At 36.5% G+C, this 16,751-nt stretch overlaps 1 protein-coding gene across 2 annotated transcripts in view; it reads left to right on the forward strand.

Moving 5' to 3' along the window:
- The window catches only part of LOC114292731 (pyruvate, phosphate dikinase, chloroplastic), a 29,730-nt gene that overhangs the window by 7,935 nt on the left and 5,044 nt on the right, over nt 1–16,751 (forward strand). For both annotated transcript variants that reach the window (XM_028236755.2, XM_028236754.2), the window contains exons 9-19: nt 105–284; nt 1,312–1,449; nt 1,743–1,907; nt 2,511–2,672; nt 2,764–2,853; nt 3,883–4,021; nt 4,164–4,341; nt 5,007–5,136; nt 5,402–5,530; nt 5,697–5,834; nt 5,947–6,024. In XM_028236755.2, the coding sequence (XP_028092556.2) occupies nt 105–284; nt 1,312–1,449; nt 1,743–1,907; nt 2,511–2,672; nt 2,764–2,853; nt 3,883–4,021; nt 4,164–4,341; nt 5,007–5,136; nt 5,402–5,530; nt 5,697–5,834; nt 5,947–6,024 (1,527 nt within the window). The remainder of the gene's footprint in view (nt 1–104; nt 285–1,311; nt 1,450–1,742; nt 1,908–2,510; nt 2,673–2,763; nt 2,854–3,882; nt 4,022–4,163; nt 4,342–5,006; nt 5,137–5,401; nt 5,531–5,696; nt 5,835–5,946; nt 6,025–16,751) is intronic.

Raw genomic sequence — 16,751 nt, forward strand, 5'->3', positions numbered from 1 at the left:
TTTACTTATCGGTAGTATTGCTTAATTTTGCATGAAACTTTTTATTTAGGAGAAAATTGTGATGATATTACTATTGTCTATTGTCATTATTATGGTGGGGGCAGGATATAGAATTCACTGTTCAAGAAAATAGGCTTTGGATGCTGCAATGTCGGTCAGGCAAGCGCACGGGTAAAGGTGCGGTGAAGATTGCTGTCGACATGGTTGATGAAGGCCTAGTCGACACTCGCACTGCAATTAAGATGGTCAAGCCACAGCATCTTGACCAACTTCTGCATCCCCAGGTACACGTCTGTCAAACTTGTTTGAAACTACTTAACCTAAAAGCATGGTCACAGACAAGAGACATGGCACAGGTGCACTGACATGAATTTTTTCAAAAAATATTGGATAATATGCATGAGAGACACGCTACTTTGGTAAAAATATCCATGCTTCTTCTTAGTGCATAACATAATAACGCTGCAGTTCTTCTTTTCCGCCATCGAGTTCAATTATCAAATGGGCATACTTAATTGCAACACAGTTACTACAATTTTCTAAACTCGCTGCATACATTTTATATTTGTAATAAAACAAGTATGTCATTTTTCATTTTCATTTACTTATATGTTTTATATTGGGTATGATGTGCAATTGCAAGGGCTTCTCCAATACTTCATCAAATTCAAATTTGGTGAGATAAAGTGATAAAGATGATCTCCAATCCTTTCATCAAACTTGTATCAAATCAAGGATGAACCAAAATTCTTTATCAAATTTTGAAATCTAATACTTTAATTTATATTTGATGAAATTGTAATAAAAGTAAGGATAGGATTTGGCTTTCTGTAGAAAAAATAGTTAAAAGAGGTTTTTGTGATAAGATGGAAATTTAAAAATATATATATATTTTTATAAAAAAAAGGTAAGGATTTGAGTGTTCATATCAGGTAAAGCTTTTAACCAAAATTTCCCTCAAATCTGATAAATATATAAAAGGAAAAAGAAAAAGAATTAAGGATTGGAGATGACCTAACAGCCTTTCCATTTCATTTCGAAGTAAAGATAGTGACTTTTTGTCTCTGTCAAATCCAAACATATGTGCCATGGTTCCTTTGATAGGGTACAAATATCTAAAAAAAAATTCGATACTTTTACAGACCTATTGATACTAAGTAGCAATCAAAAATTCGTATCCATTTTTCATGATATTATGTATGGATTAGATATATCATGCCAAATTCTTTAGAAATAAATGTCTTCCACAATGGAATATGATAAGTGAGATATCGAGCAAGTATTAATGTCATTGCTTGATTGTTGAAGTAGTTTGAAGAGCCATCAGCTTACAAAGACAAAGTACTTGCCACGGGGTTGCCAGCATCTCCTGGAGCAGCAGTGGGCCAGGTTGTGTTCAACACTGAGGATGCTGAATCATGGCACGCACAAGGAAAGAGTGTCATCTTGGTATGCTTGTATTCGTCTTCACTTCATTTTTGTTATAGTTGTTAATCTAATCTTTATATTTGAATTGGACATATACATTTTGAGTGATCAATGCCAAATCCGCCAATTTGAAATCCATATTTCCAAACGCAGCCTAAATGTGTCCGTCTTATTTATTTATGTACCAATGCTTTTGTAAGTTTGTTAAATTTCTCAGTGATGCAATTTATGCTACTGAGTTCTTACAATGCTATGTTAATGAACTTAAACTTCCTGATTCTATTTAATTGTTGATGATTTATGTTTGGTTACAGGTGAGGACAGAAACCAGTCCAGAGGATGTGGGTGGTATGCATGTGGCTGCCGGAATATTGACAGCAAGAGGTGGCATGACATCTCATGCAGCTGTCGTAGCCCGTGGATGGGGGAAATGTTGTGTTTCTGGTTGTGCTGATATCCGTGTGAACGATGCCAAGAAGGTACTCCCAAACTATTATAGATGAAATTTAGTAGACTAAAAAGTCGTAAAAAGATTTCGTAAGCCATTAAAGTGCCATGCGTCATCTCTTAACTGAAATACCCTTATCTTGTTAAAATGCGAGATATGCTCATAAACAAGTTACATGACATGTCAGGCAGTTACTTTTTTGTTTCAAAATTCCATTACTTTCATTCTACAAAGCCGTTTTTCATAAAATTTATATTTTTGGAACATATTAGAGGAATCTATCAAACAAATTGAAACATTTTGAAAAAATAAAATTGAGAGATTTCGTAGTAGGAAATTGCAAAATTTCATTGTTTTTGGAAAGTAGAGAAAATTTCTCAATTACATAAAATTTCACCACAAACTGAAATTTCACAGTTTTTCAATCGCATAAACTGTGAAAATTGAGAAATTTCTTAATGTTCTTAAAGCAGCTGAAATTTAGCCTAAGAACCTTTCCATCTCATTCAAAAGTAAAGATCTGTGTGAATGATGCCAAGAAGCTAGTCTTAGAATATTGTTTAAACGGTTCAATAGCTTTTCATTTTATTATTTTCAAACAAAAAGAAGGAATTACTGTTTTCTTGTATTGCAGTTTGTTGTAATTGGAGGCACGGTTATCAGCGAAGGTGAATGGATTTCACTCAATGGGTCAACAGGTGAAGTGATCTTGGGTAAACAACCACTTTCTCCTCCGGCTCTAAGTGGTGATTTGGAGAACTTCATGACTTGGGCTGACAAAATAAGGTGCCTCAAGGTGCTGCAGACATTTTTATGTCGTAAAGGCCGTGTGTGGCATTTATTGTTGAGAATTTTGAAAACTGATCTGATAATGTGAATTTGGATAGGTTATGGCAAATGCGGACACTCCCGAAGATGCGCTAACAGCAAGAAATAATGGTGCTGAAGGGATTGGACTTTGTAGGACAGAGCACATGGTATATCTATCTCCTTGATTTTGTTACCATCATTCTTGTTCTTCCGTGAGTTATATGGAAAATGTAAGAATTTTCCTTGATTTTAATAAATACTAGACACAAAGAACTACCAAGCAATAGAAATTGTAGATGGCAAAATTTCACAGATCCTGTTGTGCTCTTTACTGACAGCTGCCATTAAATGTTGCAAAGAAGTTGGACAAGACCTATGAAGTATGGACACTTCAACTTAGTTACCGTAGCCTTGTTCAACACGTATCGGACGCCAACATGCCGGGATATGTACCATCACACGCATGTGATGTGTCTCGTTTTTAATTATTTTTTCTCTGCCCATCGCCCGCACATGTTGAGAACACGTCACAAGCACACGTGTTTTGCCTTTGGACATGCTAGTCATAATTTCATAATCATCACTGTGTAAGTGTGTTGTATGTTTTAATTATCAAGATGTAGTATTCTCTTATTTTTTAAACAATACAAAATATTAGCGTTCTCTCCCTTGATTTCCAAATTAGTATTTGATTGTTGGAGTTGTTGAATTGTCATTCTAAATTAGTATTTGATTGTTGAAATTGCTTTTTTTTATTTTTATTTTTATACTTGTGGTTATAAGAAAATGTCTTCTTGTGCTTGTACTAATAACACACCTACAATTTATGATGTCATAGATTGAGTTACTTTTTCATGTTGAATTGGTGTTATTTTTTCATTATGTAATATTCATATACGTCACAAATAAAAATGTATGAAAAAATATTTTTTTGCCGTATTCCTGCCATGTTTGTATCCTAATTTTTTTGACAATTGCTGTGTTGCATGTCAGTCTCAGTGCTTCTTAGGACAAGATTTTCTGTCAACAGGATTCTGTGGACTTATTCTGCCAATATGTTATTGGAGCAAGAACAAACATATATAGCTTCAAACCTTCAATCATTTCTTTTGTAATTCAACTAGTCAATGTTGTGTTGTATTGACATGGTCAGATTTGTAAATCGCTTGAATTCTTCATGTGTTTTGGTATTTCAGTTCTTCGCTTCTGACGAACGTATCAAGGCAGTGAGAAAGATGATAATGGCAGTAACACCTGAGCAGAGGAAGGCAGCATTAGACCTGCTGTTGCCTTATCAAAGAGTGGATTTCGAGGGCATTTTCCGTGCAATGGATGGTAATTTCCCAAAAACGGTTTGCCAAACAAGCTGTGTTTTCCAAAAATTGAAAACAGAAAAACAAGTTTGCGGAGATTGGCTCTGTTTAGTCTGTTTAAATTCGAACTTTTTGTCTCATGACGTGGTTTCTTTATATTTCAGGTCTCCCAGTGACGATTCGACTCTTGGACCCTCCGCTCCATGAATTTTTACCAGAAGGTGACCTAGAGCAGATTGTCGGTGAACTAACCACAGACACTGGCATGACAGAAGACGAGGTTTACTCAAGGATCGAGAAATTATCAGAAGTAAATCCCATGCTTGGTTTTCGAGGCTGCAGGTTTGGCAGCAGATCTTATGCATTTCTTGATTTAATGTTTTTTTTTTTAAAAGAATTTTTTCCCTCAAATTGTTGTCTGAAAATTGAATCTGATGCTAATATACACTGACTTCGCAAAGGTACATGCATTCGCAACACCTTAATTTACACTAGATGATAGGAAAAATGGGAGGGGGCATCATTGGTTGGTCCATTTTTTTGGTACCCTTTAAGTAATAACGTGGTTTGGGAAAAAAAATTGTTTGTATGTTGAAACTAACTTAATGTATTCTGTGTAAATCTATTTAATGATAATATATATGTATTACCTGTCTATTTTGTTTGGGGCGGCATTCATTAATGAGAACGCATTTAATTCAAACAATATGATGTAAATTTAAGACTTTAGGACTCGTAATAGCTGTCCAAGAGTTATTAATTTTTGGATGATGTGAAAATAAGTCACTTCCTAAATTATATGCTCATATAAATAAATGCATCAAGTTTGAAAAACTTAAGGCCTCCCCATTTGGTGTCTCGATTCCTTAAATATCCATATTATTATAACTAATGGCTGGCACATGTGATGCATGTGCAATTTAAGTAAAAATAAAACAAATAATAAAAAAATTAATATCACAATATGTGTGCTGCTCAAGTGGTAGTGTTTTATGATGTGTCGACAGGCTAGGAATATCGTACCCAGAGCTAACCGAAATGCAAGTGCGCGCTGTCTTTCAGGCTGCTGTGTCTATGCGCAACCAGGGAATCACAGTCCTTCCAGAGATAATGGTTCCCCTTGTTGGAACACCTCAGGCATGAGTCTTGCTCTTCTTCTCATAACCTATTTCTTGTGCCCAATCTACCCCAGACCGGGGACTAAACTGGGCGTACATATTTTTTTTCTATCAAGATTGGTTTTTTTTTTTTTTTTTTTTTACTCTCAGTAACAAATAGGATCCTAGTTTATTTTTCTTGACTGATCTTGATATCATCAAAGTTCAAAACCGATGTATTCTTAATTTTCATTCACTACTTTGAGTGTTCAGTCTTCCTTAAAACATGATATCTATGGCTATAGGAACTAGGACATCAAGTGCATTCAATTCGTAGTGTTGCAAAGAAAGTGTTCTCCGAGATGGGTACTTCCTTGAGCTTCAAGGTAGGGACCATGATCGAGATTCCTAGAGCTGCTCTTGTTGCGGACGAGGTATGTCAAGATGAACTTTCTCCTCAAAGTTTCCGAAAAATATATTTATCTTTTAAATTTTATGGTAACTTAAAATGGTTGCAATACTTTTGAGAATATCTATAGTTTAACTTTTTGTTAAGTTACTGCCATCCATACCCTCATATTATTTGACTGATTAATGTAGATTGCAAAGGAAGCGGAATTTTTCTCCTTCGGGACCAATGACCTCACACAAATGACATTTGGGTACAGTAGAGATGATGTTGGCAAGTTTCTCCCCATTTACCTCTCCAAAGGCATTCTCCAAAATGATCCGTTTGAGGTTTGTTAAATTTTATGCTTGTCCAGTGAATTCCATACGATTTTTCCTCAAAGTTATAGAATTCTTGATCAATGTGTATGTTTCAAACTTGATCATATTCTTTTTTCCTCAGGTACTTGATCAAAAAGGTGTCGGTCAACTAATCAAGATGGCCACAGAAAAAGGTCGTGGAGCTCGTCCAAGCTTGAAGGTCAGTGGCAACTTTTAAACTTTATAGGAAGGTCTAATTCTTGAATTGTTGAAACAACCAAAATTTTTTTGGGCTCATTTTCTCAACTATTCACTTCTAGACAGCAGTCTTTTTTAGTGACGGTGCTCATTTTCTGTTGCAAAAACTCTTCCGTCACTAATTACACTATTTTTGTATCATTTGTGATGGTAATGAGCCACAAAAAATTCAGCAAAAACTTGGTGACGGTATAAAAGTTTGAGCGACACCAGTGTTGCCAATTAGGTTGGGTGCTGCATTTTGCAGCATTCAATTGTGTTAGGGAAAATCTATTATTCCTCACAAGTAAATCAATCAATGGGAATAAAAACAATGCAGAAAAAATTAAATCAAAAGCAACACAAGAATTTTTACGTGGTTCCCTCAATGTGAGGTACGTCTACGGGATCGAAATCCGATTCCACTATCAACCAAATAAGTTCCAAACGATTATAAACAAGACACTAATGGTCTCACAAAACCACCCTTAGGTGAATTCCAAATAATCACAAATAAACAAGAGGAAAGACCTCACCAAATAGATGAACCAAATCTTCAGAATCAAAGTTAAAGAAGACTCAAAATAATAACCCAAATCAACACCGAAAACAAATCAAACAAAGCAGCTGAAACGACACCACCAAGATGTATTCAAGCACTGCCACACAAACCAAAAATCACCAAAGGTGAATTAATTGGCACGAACCCCGAATTCGAAAAGTTTGAACAAAAACTTTGTGAAAGCCGTACCAACCTCCTTTGAAAATAAACAATCTATATATATATATATATATATATTGAATCTTGGGTTTTAAAAACAAGCCCTAATTGTTACAAAATTGAATTGAGTCTCCACAAATATAATATATAAAAATATATTATACTTAAACCAAGCCAAATTGAAACTCTTTTAATAAATCAATTGGGTCCCACACTCCAATAAGGAGGTATACCCAACAATTCTCCCGCTACCGACTTAGATGGAGATATCAACCATACCCGCCAAAGTTCGACACTTCAAATGTTTGTCCCTCGACAAAGTCTTAGTCAACATATCCGAAATATTATCATCCGTGTGAACATTTTCGAGTTGTAGCAATTTCGAATCTAACACATCACGAATCCAATGGTATCTCACATCAATGTGTTTCGATCTTGAATGAAAAGTAGAATTTTTACTCAAGTGAATAGCACTTTGACTATCACAATAAAGCACATACTTTTCTTGCTTTAAACCCAACTCTTGCAAAAATTTCTTCAACCATAACTCTTCTTTGCAAGCTTCTGTAATGGCAATAAATTCAGCTTCGGTAGTTGAGAGAGCAACACATTTTTGTAATTTAGATTGCCATGCCACAGCTCCTCCTGCAAAAGTCATCAAATACCCCGAAGTAGATTTCCGAGAATCAACATCACCAGCCATGTCAGAATCTGTGAACCCATCAAGCATCGGCTTACCATTCCCAAAACACAAACACACCTTCGAAGTCCCTTCGAAGATACCTTAAAATCCATTTTACCGCTGCCCAATGTTCTTTACCCGGATTAGAGAGAAAACGACTCACCACACCAACGGCGTGAGCAACATCCGGCCTTATACAAACCATGGCGTACATCAAAGAACCAACTACTGAAGCATAAGGAACTTTCAACATCTCTTCTTTGTCTTTCTCACTTGTAGGACATTGATTCGAACTAAGTTTGAAGTGACCTGCAAGTGGACAACCAACCGGCTTTGCTTTATTCATGTTGAACCTCTCAAGAACTTTCTCAATGTAGCTTTCTTGAGACAACCAAATCAGCCCCTCTTTGCGATCATGAACAATTTTCATACCAAGAATTTGCTTTACCGGTCCCAAATCTTTCATAGCAAAAGACTTGCTCAACTCCAATTTCAACCTGTTTATCATGGTAGAATCTTGACCCACAATTAATATGTCATCAACATAAAGCAAAAGAATAATAAATTTGCCATTCGAAAAATTTTTCACAAACACACAATGGTCCGAAGTGGTTTTAGAAAAACCATTATTCATCATGAAAGAGTCAAATTTTTTGTACCATTGCCGCGGGGCTTGCTTGAGACCATACAAACTTTTCTTCAATTTGCAAACAAATTTCTCTTTCCCTTTCTCTACAAAACCTTTCGGTTGCTCCATGTAAATTTCTTCTTCAGGGTCACCATGAAGAAATGCGGTCTTCACATCAAGTTGCTCAACTTCAAGGTTCATACTTGCAGCCATGCCAAGTATAACCCGAATAGAAGACATCTTTACAACCAGCGAGAAAATCTCGTCAAAGTCAATACCTTTCTTTTGCCCAAAGCCTTTCACAACAAAACGTGCCTTGTACCTCAGATTCTTGCCATCATTCTTCAATTTGAAGACCCACTTATTTTTCAAAATTTTCCTCCCTTTAGGCAACTTCACTAAATCATAAGTGTGATTTTCAAGTAAGGAATTCATCTCCTCTTCCATGGCCTTTTTCCAATCACCTTTCTTTGCATGCTCAATTGCTTCTTGGTAGCTCTCCGGCTCCCCTTGATCAGAAATCAACACAAATTCATTGGAAGGATACTTTCTTGAAGGTTGTCGGTCCCTTGTAGATTTTCTTAACTCAAGTTGTGGTGGCGGTTCTTGAGTTGGATGCTCTTCCTCAATTTCTGGCTCAACTTCATTAGGATTAGCATTATTTTCTACATCTTCAATAGGTGGCTGCATATCTCTCCCATTTTCATCATCAACTGAAGATAAAGGAGATGGATCCATATCAATGAGATCACTAGTTTTTGGCTCCGGTTGATCACCTTTGCCAAAGTCTTCAATTGTTTGGTCTTCAAGAAACACAACATCACGGCTTCGAATAACTTTCTTGTCGACCGGATCCCACAATCTATACCCGAATTCATCACGTCCATAGTCAAGAAAAATGCATTGTCTTGACTTACTATCAAGTTTGGACCTCTCATCTTTTAGAATGTGAACAAAAGTTCGGCAACCAAATACTCTCAAGTGTTCATAAGACACATCTTTACCGGTCCAAACTCTTTCTGGAACATCACCATTCAAAGGATAGGAAGGAGACAAATTGATCACGTCGACCGCTGTCTTCATTGCCTCACCCCAAAAGGATCTTGGCAATTTAGCTTGTGAAAGCAAACACTTTGTTCTTTCCACAATGGTGCGGTTCATCCTCTCGGCAACTCCATTTTGTTGAAGAGTCTTCTTAACTGTCTTTTGATGCCGAATACCTTGGCTGCGACAATACTCATCAAATGGCCCAATGTATTCACCACCATTGTCTGATCGGATGCACTTCAATTTCTGCCCTGTTTCTCTTTCAACCATGGCCTGAAAATGCTTAAATACTTCTAGAACTTGATCTTTAGTTTTTAGTAGAAAAGCCCAAACTTTTCTTGAATAATCATCAATGAAAGTAACAAAATAAAGTGCACCACTATGTGTTCTAACTTTTAAAGGACCACAAACATCCGAATGAATCAACTCCAACACATTTTCTTTTCTAGAGGCAACATTTTTATGAAAAGAAACTCTATGTTGTTTACCCGCCAAAAAATGAACACAAGTTTTAAGATGTGTACCTTTCAAACCGGGTAGAAGCTCTTTCTTGAACAAAACTTGCAGCCCCTTTTCACTCATGTGGCCAAGCCGCTTGTGCCACAATTCGGTAGAAGTATCATCTTAAAGTGCATTGACAACACCTTTACAAATTTTTCCTTGCATCGAATAAAGTGTATGAGTCTTCTTACACTTAGCCACCACCAAGTAACCCTTTGTGAGATTCCATATTCCATCACCAAATTTGTTGTTGTAGCCTTCATCATCTAGCTTCCCAGTAGAGATCAAATTAAGGCGAATGTCGGAAACATGCCTCACATCTTTAAGCAACAACTTGTAGCCCAAATTTGTTTCCAAGCAAACATCACACATGCCAATAATCTTGGACAAACCTTCATTACCCATTCGAACAAAACCATAATCTCCTTCGGTGTAGGTAGTGAAGAAATCAACTCGAGAAGTCACATGAAAAGAAGCACCGGAATCAATCACCTAATTGCTCTCTTGGCCCACAAAATTGATACAATCATCTTCACAAACGACCATGAGATCACCATTGGTAGTAACTGCCATTGTGTCTTCTTACTTCTTATCCACACTTTTGTCAAGCCTTTTCTCATTGTTCTTAAGCTTTCGGCATTCTCGCTTCATGTGCCCTTTCTCATGGCAATAATAGCACTCAATGTCTTTCTTTGAAAAAGAACCATCTTTTGATTTGTCACGGCTTTGATCACGACCATGAGGAGTCTTACTCCTCCCCCTTGTTTTGCTTCGGCCTCTTACAACGAATGCTTCCGAATGAGAGGAACCCGCTGATTTTCTTCTAGTTTCTTCATTCAACAAGCTACTAGTGACTTGGCCCATTGTGACAACTCCATCAGGTACCGAATTACTAACCGTCACAACCAAAGTCTCCCAACTTTTGGGCAAAGAACTTAGTAGCATCAAAACCTGCAACTCATCATCAAAAACAATTTTCATAGAAGCAAGTTGGTTAACAATACTCTTTATTTCATTCAGATGTTCCGGAATAGGGCTGCCCTCTTTATATTTTAAATTAACCAACTTACGAAACAGAAAAGCTTTATTTGTGGCTGATTTCCTATCATAAAGGCCTTCTAATTTTTTCCATAAATCATGTGCTGAAGTTTCAGTAGCAACATGATGAAACACATTGTCATCAATCCATTGACGGATAACACCAACGGCTTTTCGATTAAGCCTATTCCATTCATCATCTTTCATACCCTCGGGTTTGCCACTAGCACCCTCAATGGGTCCATACAAATCTTTACAAAATAATAGGTCCTCCATTTTAGTTTTCCAAGTTACCCAATTACTTCCATTGAAGCTAGACATACGACCCACATTCCCCCCATTGATTTACACAAAAAACTAAACCCAAATAAATTGTAAACTCTAATACCAGTTGTTAGGGAAAATCTATGATTCCCCACAAGTAAATCAATCATTGGGAATAAAAACTAATGCAGAAAAAATTAAATCAAAAACAACACAAGAATTTTTACGTGGTTCCCTCAATGTGAGGTACGTCCACGGGATCGAAATCCGATTCCACTATCAACCAAATAAATTCCAAACGATTACAAACGAGACACTAATGGTCTCACAAAACCACCCTTAGGTGAATTCCAAATAATCACAAATAAATAAGAGGAAAGACCTCACCAAATAAATGAACCAAATCTTCAGAATCAGAATTGAAGAAAACCCAAAATAATAACTCAAATCAACACCAAAAACGAATCAAACAAAGCAGCCGAAACCACACCACCAAGATGTATTCAAGCACTGCCACGCAAGCCAAAAATCACCAAAGGTGAATTAATTGGCACGAACCCCGAATTCGAAAAGTTTGAACAAAAACTTTGTGAAAGCCGTACCAACCTCCTTTGAAAATAAACAATCTGTTGGACAATCTTCACTGTATTTAAAAGATTTAATTCTATTGTGTACACAACAACAATTAGAATTTAAAGAAATAAAGAAAAAGAGAGAATTTGTTTGATTACAAAAATCAAACTCGAAATAAAAATAAATAAATAAAACCACAGATTTTATTTTGTTACAAAAACAAAAATAAAATCTGATTAAATAAACAAATAAAAACAGAATAAAATTAAACAACTTACTTGGTTAATTTATTTGAATAACTTATCTGATCAAGTCCAGTGTTTAACACTGTGTCCTTAAGACAGATTCGTTCTCTCCACGGTGCTTTCAGAATTTGGACGTCTATCTCTCAGGATGAAATGATCTTACCACAAACAATAGCAGCACTACAAATTGTTTGCCTTACGAACACACTAAGTGTTTACACTCTTTCTTTCGGAAATAAAATGCAGCAAGATGAAGAATATAATCAGCAGAGGATGGAGTACGAAAATTGGAATGAAATCCAAATGGGAGGCTAGTCTATTTATAGATGTAAAGGTGGCTTTTGGTTTTGAATTGAACAGGTATGAAACCTGTTAGATTCAAATTTAAACAGATTTGAATCTATTTATTCAAACAGATAGAAACGAGAAGGGCTCTGTTTGGATGAGCAATAAATCCAAAACAGTTTAATTCTGTTTGAAAACGGGAAGGGCCCTGTTTGGATGAACAATAAATCCAAACCAGTTTAATTTGAATTCTGGATTTTATTTTAATAAAAAATAAAATTAAATTCAAATGTTTTTCGGCCCAAAAAGATTAGAAGCCCAACCTAACCACACACCACGCACCCGCGCCCAAGCCAAGCCCAGCCCGCCCGACCGGACGGCAGCGGCGGCGCGCGTGTGTGGTGATTTTTGGGTCCAATGGGTCTAGCCCATTTTGCTCATAACCTCTCCCTCGAAAACACTTGGGTACCCCTTGGGGCACACCCCAAGTATCTCACCCTAAGCTTTATAAACCCTTTCAAAACTTCCCACCAAATCAATGTGGGACAAGTCAATTTACCACCTTAAGTAATTTCCACCAAAACTCCATTTCCATGGAGCACACTTTGGCTTCAATTTTCCATTCACTCAGTAATGGTTTTAAGCAACCAAATATACCACGTGAATCACAACGCGGCATAGAACGCGTTACCACTTTGACCCGAGTAAATCGACACTCGGGGCCCACCTAAAAAATAGACCGAACTTAGGAAAAAATTCTGATTTTATCCAGAATTTTATAACCATTTCCAACAATCCCCCACATGAATGGAATTTGATGACAACGGAAATGCAACAATATGCAGACTTTAACGAAAGAGTATAAGTCGAAAATATCTTGCATCAGGATAGGTAGTTTTCGGCCTTGAACCTTCCCTAGTGATAACCTATCGGACTTACTGGCTAACCAATGGACGCGATGCCTTGAATTGTTCAGCCGTTTGTGTAAGCCAAGACAATAGATTTCACACAAAATATCTTCTAACACATCGTGGTTCTCACTGTTGTGTTCATTTTGGCCTTGAACGCGCCTGGTTTTCATAAGTGTTTCTAGAGAATTTAGCCTCTTCATTCTCATAGAACCGGCCCCAGTTCAACACTCATATAGGTGATTCTTATTGTGAGTATCTCCTTATACTCGTCTTGATTTGATGCCTTAACCAAGATATAAGTAATCATTAAAAGCAAAGCTTATCCTTATACCCCTGCATACAACATATGTTGCAGATATCACTCTCACCATAGGAATGGGTAGGGAATTTTTAATCCCTTGGTGATTTCTGGTGAGCCATACATAACTTAGTTGTCCCTTTGAACTTAGTTCTTGGGATCTCCAGTCATGTAAGTAGGGTTATCATTATGACGACTCTTATGTAATAGGCTTTAATCCCATCCCCTTCGATGAACTATACACTAGCTCTTTTGTCAAACCTTTTGTTAACGGATCCGCAATATTCTCTTTAGATTTTATATAATCTATTGAGATTATTCCGTTTGACAATAATTGCCTTACGGTATTATGTCGACGACGAATATGTCGTGACTTACCATTATACATGTGATTCTGTGCCCTGCCTATTGCAGATTGACTATCACAATGAATGCAAATAGCTGGCACAGGTTTTGGCCACATTGGAATGTCTTCTAAGAAGTGACGAAGCCATTCTGCTTCTTCTCCTGCTTTGTCCAAAGCAATGAACTCGGATTCCATTGTGGATCGTGCGATGCATGTTTGTTTGGTGGATTTCCAAGAAACAACAGCGCCTCCTAAAGTAAAGACATATCCAGTTGTGGATTTTGAATCTTTAGTATCCGATATCCAATTTGCATCACAATAACCTTCAAGTACTGCTGGATATCGAGTAAAGTTCAAACCATAATCACGGGTGAATCTTAGATATCTAAGAACCCGAATGATCGTTTTCCAATGGTCTTCTCCAGGGTTACTAGTGTACCTACTCAATTTATTGATAGCATAAGCTATATCAGGACGAGTACAATTCATTAGGTACATTAGGCTTCCAATGATTTGGGAGTATTTTAACTGAGACACTGCATCACCTTTATTTTTCGATAAATAAAGACTGATGTCTACAGGTGTTCTAGCTAAATTCAAATCATCCTTGATAAATTTATCAAGAATTTTCTCAATATAATGAGATTGAGATAATGCATATCCGTCAGATGTTTTAGTAATTTTCATTCCTAATATAACATCTGCGACCCCCATATCTTTCATATCAAATCTTTTGTTAAGCATCTACTTAGTTGATTTGATCATGTTTTGACTGCTTCCGATGATAAGCATGTCATCCACATAAAGACAAACTATGACATATCCTTGGTCAGTGTTTTTAACATAGACGCATTTGTCACATTCGTTTATCTTAAACCCATTAGTAAGCATTGCATGATCAAATTTTTCATGCCATTGCTTAGGTGCTTGTTTTAATCCATAAAGGGATTTTATAAGTTGACAAACTTTCTTTTCTTGCCCTGATACTACAAACCCTTCGGGTTGTTCCATATAGATCTCTTCATTTAGATCACCGTTTAAGAAAGCTGTCTTAACATCCATTTGATGTATTTCTAAATTAAACAACGCTGCTATAGAAATAAGCATGCGAATGGATGTTATTCTTGTCACAGGGGAATATGTGTCAAAATAGTCCAGACCTTCCTTTTGTCTGTAACCTTTAACAACAAGTCTTGCTTTATACTTGTCAATTAAACCATCTGCTTTCATTTTTCTCTTGAATATCCATTTATATCCAAGAGGTTTAAAACATGGTGGAAGATCCACCAATTCCCGAGTATGATTTTGCATAATGGATTCAATTTCATTATTAACAGTCTCTTTCCACAAAGGTGCTTCAAGACCTGTCATTGCTGCCTTAAAGTTTTGAGGTTCATTTTTTAACAAGTATGTCAGAAAATCTGGACCAAAGGATTTTGATGTTTTTGCTCTCTTACTTCGTCTTGGTTCATCATTAGTTAAATCCTGTTGGTCGAGACTATTACTAGTCTCTTGTGTTTGATTGTCATTAGTCTCTTGACTTTATGTACAATCATAAGTTCTTTTCTGTGAACTTAATTCCTGTCCTTTCTTGTAAGGAAAGACTTGTTCAAAAAACACAGCATTCCTTGACTTTATAATAGTGTTCACATTTATATTAGGTATTTCTGATTTATAAGTCAGAAACCGATATGCACTACTATTCTGAGCATAACCAATAAACACACAGTCTATTGTTTTTGGTCCAATCTTAGTTTTTTTAGGAACAGAAACTTCAACTTTTGCCAAACACCCCCACACTTTTAAGTATTTGTAGGAAGGAGATCGACCTTTCCACAATTCATAAGGAGTGTTGTTGGTTTTCTTGTAGGGTATTCTATTAAGAACAAAATTAACAGACAATATTGCTTCCCCCCACAAGTTCTGTGGTAAGCCTGAACTTAGTAACATGGCATTCATCATTTCTTTTAGGGTTCTATTCTTCCTTTCAGCAATTCCATTTTGCTGTGGAGAATAAGGGGCTGTAGTTTGGTGAATAATGCCATGTTGTGCACAAAATTCATTTAATGGTGCATCATATTCACCACCCCTATCACTTCTAACCATTTTAATGGTTTTACCAAGTTGATTTTCAACTTTTGTTTTGTAGAGTTTAAACATTTCTAAGGCTTCATCTTTACTTCTAAGTAAATAAACATAACAATATCTTGTGCAATCATCGATAAATGTTATGAAATACTTTTTGCCTCCTCTAGTTTGAATAAATTTTAAATCACATACATCAGTATGAATTAATTCTAGAGGTTCGGTTTTTCTTTCAACCGATTTAAATGGAGCCTTAGTTAGTTTCGCTTCTACACAAATTTCACATTTATGATTAGGATTAATTTCAAACTTTGGTATATGATCTAAACCAATTAATCTACGCAAAGCATCAAAATTCACTTGTCCTAATCTACCATGCCATAAATTTGACTCAAGAATATAAACAAAAGATGTGTTATTCTTATTCATAGCAACTTTCGGTACAACTGTCATTACATTCAACTTAAAGAGACCATCACTCATGTATCCCTTACCAGCATACATATCACTCTTTGTTAATACAAATTTATCAGACTCAAATACAAATCTAAAACCATTTTTACTTAACAAAGACCCAGAAACTAAATTCTTCCGGATGTCAGGTACATGCAGTACGTTGTTGAGGGTCAGTTCTTTCCCTGATGTCATCTTCAAGATCACTTTCCCTTGTCCAGCCACAGTAGAAGTAGAAGAATTTCCCATGAAAAGTTGTTCACCATTTGCAGTCTCATTGTAGGTAGTGAACATCTTCTTGTCCGCACAAATGTGACGAGTTGCTCTAGTGTCAACCCACCACTCTTTGGGATTTCTAACCAAGTTAGCCTCAGACACCACAGCAGAGAGGTTGATGTCATTCACTCCGTCAAAGATGTAATCCAATTCTGTTACATTGGCCTGATTGGTGGTCTTCTTACTTGTACTTCCATGATCCTTCTTAGGGCGGCAGCAGTCAGAAGCTCGATGTCCAGTTTTGCCACAGTTATAGCATTTTCCTTTGAACTTCTTGCTACTATCGCTTTGTTTAGGACCATCTCCAGTAAACTTCCTCTTTTTGTTATGTGGTTTATGAACTTGTTCATCCACATT

Source organism: Camellia sinensis, chromosome 6, assembly GCF_055761805.1.
Source record: "Camellia sinensis isolate YWXY chromosome 6, ASM5576180v1, whole genome shotgun sequence".
In the NCBI taxonomy this organism is placed as follows: Eukaryota; Viridiplantae; Streptophyta; class Magnoliopsida; order Ericales; family Theaceae; genus Camellia; species Camellia sinensis.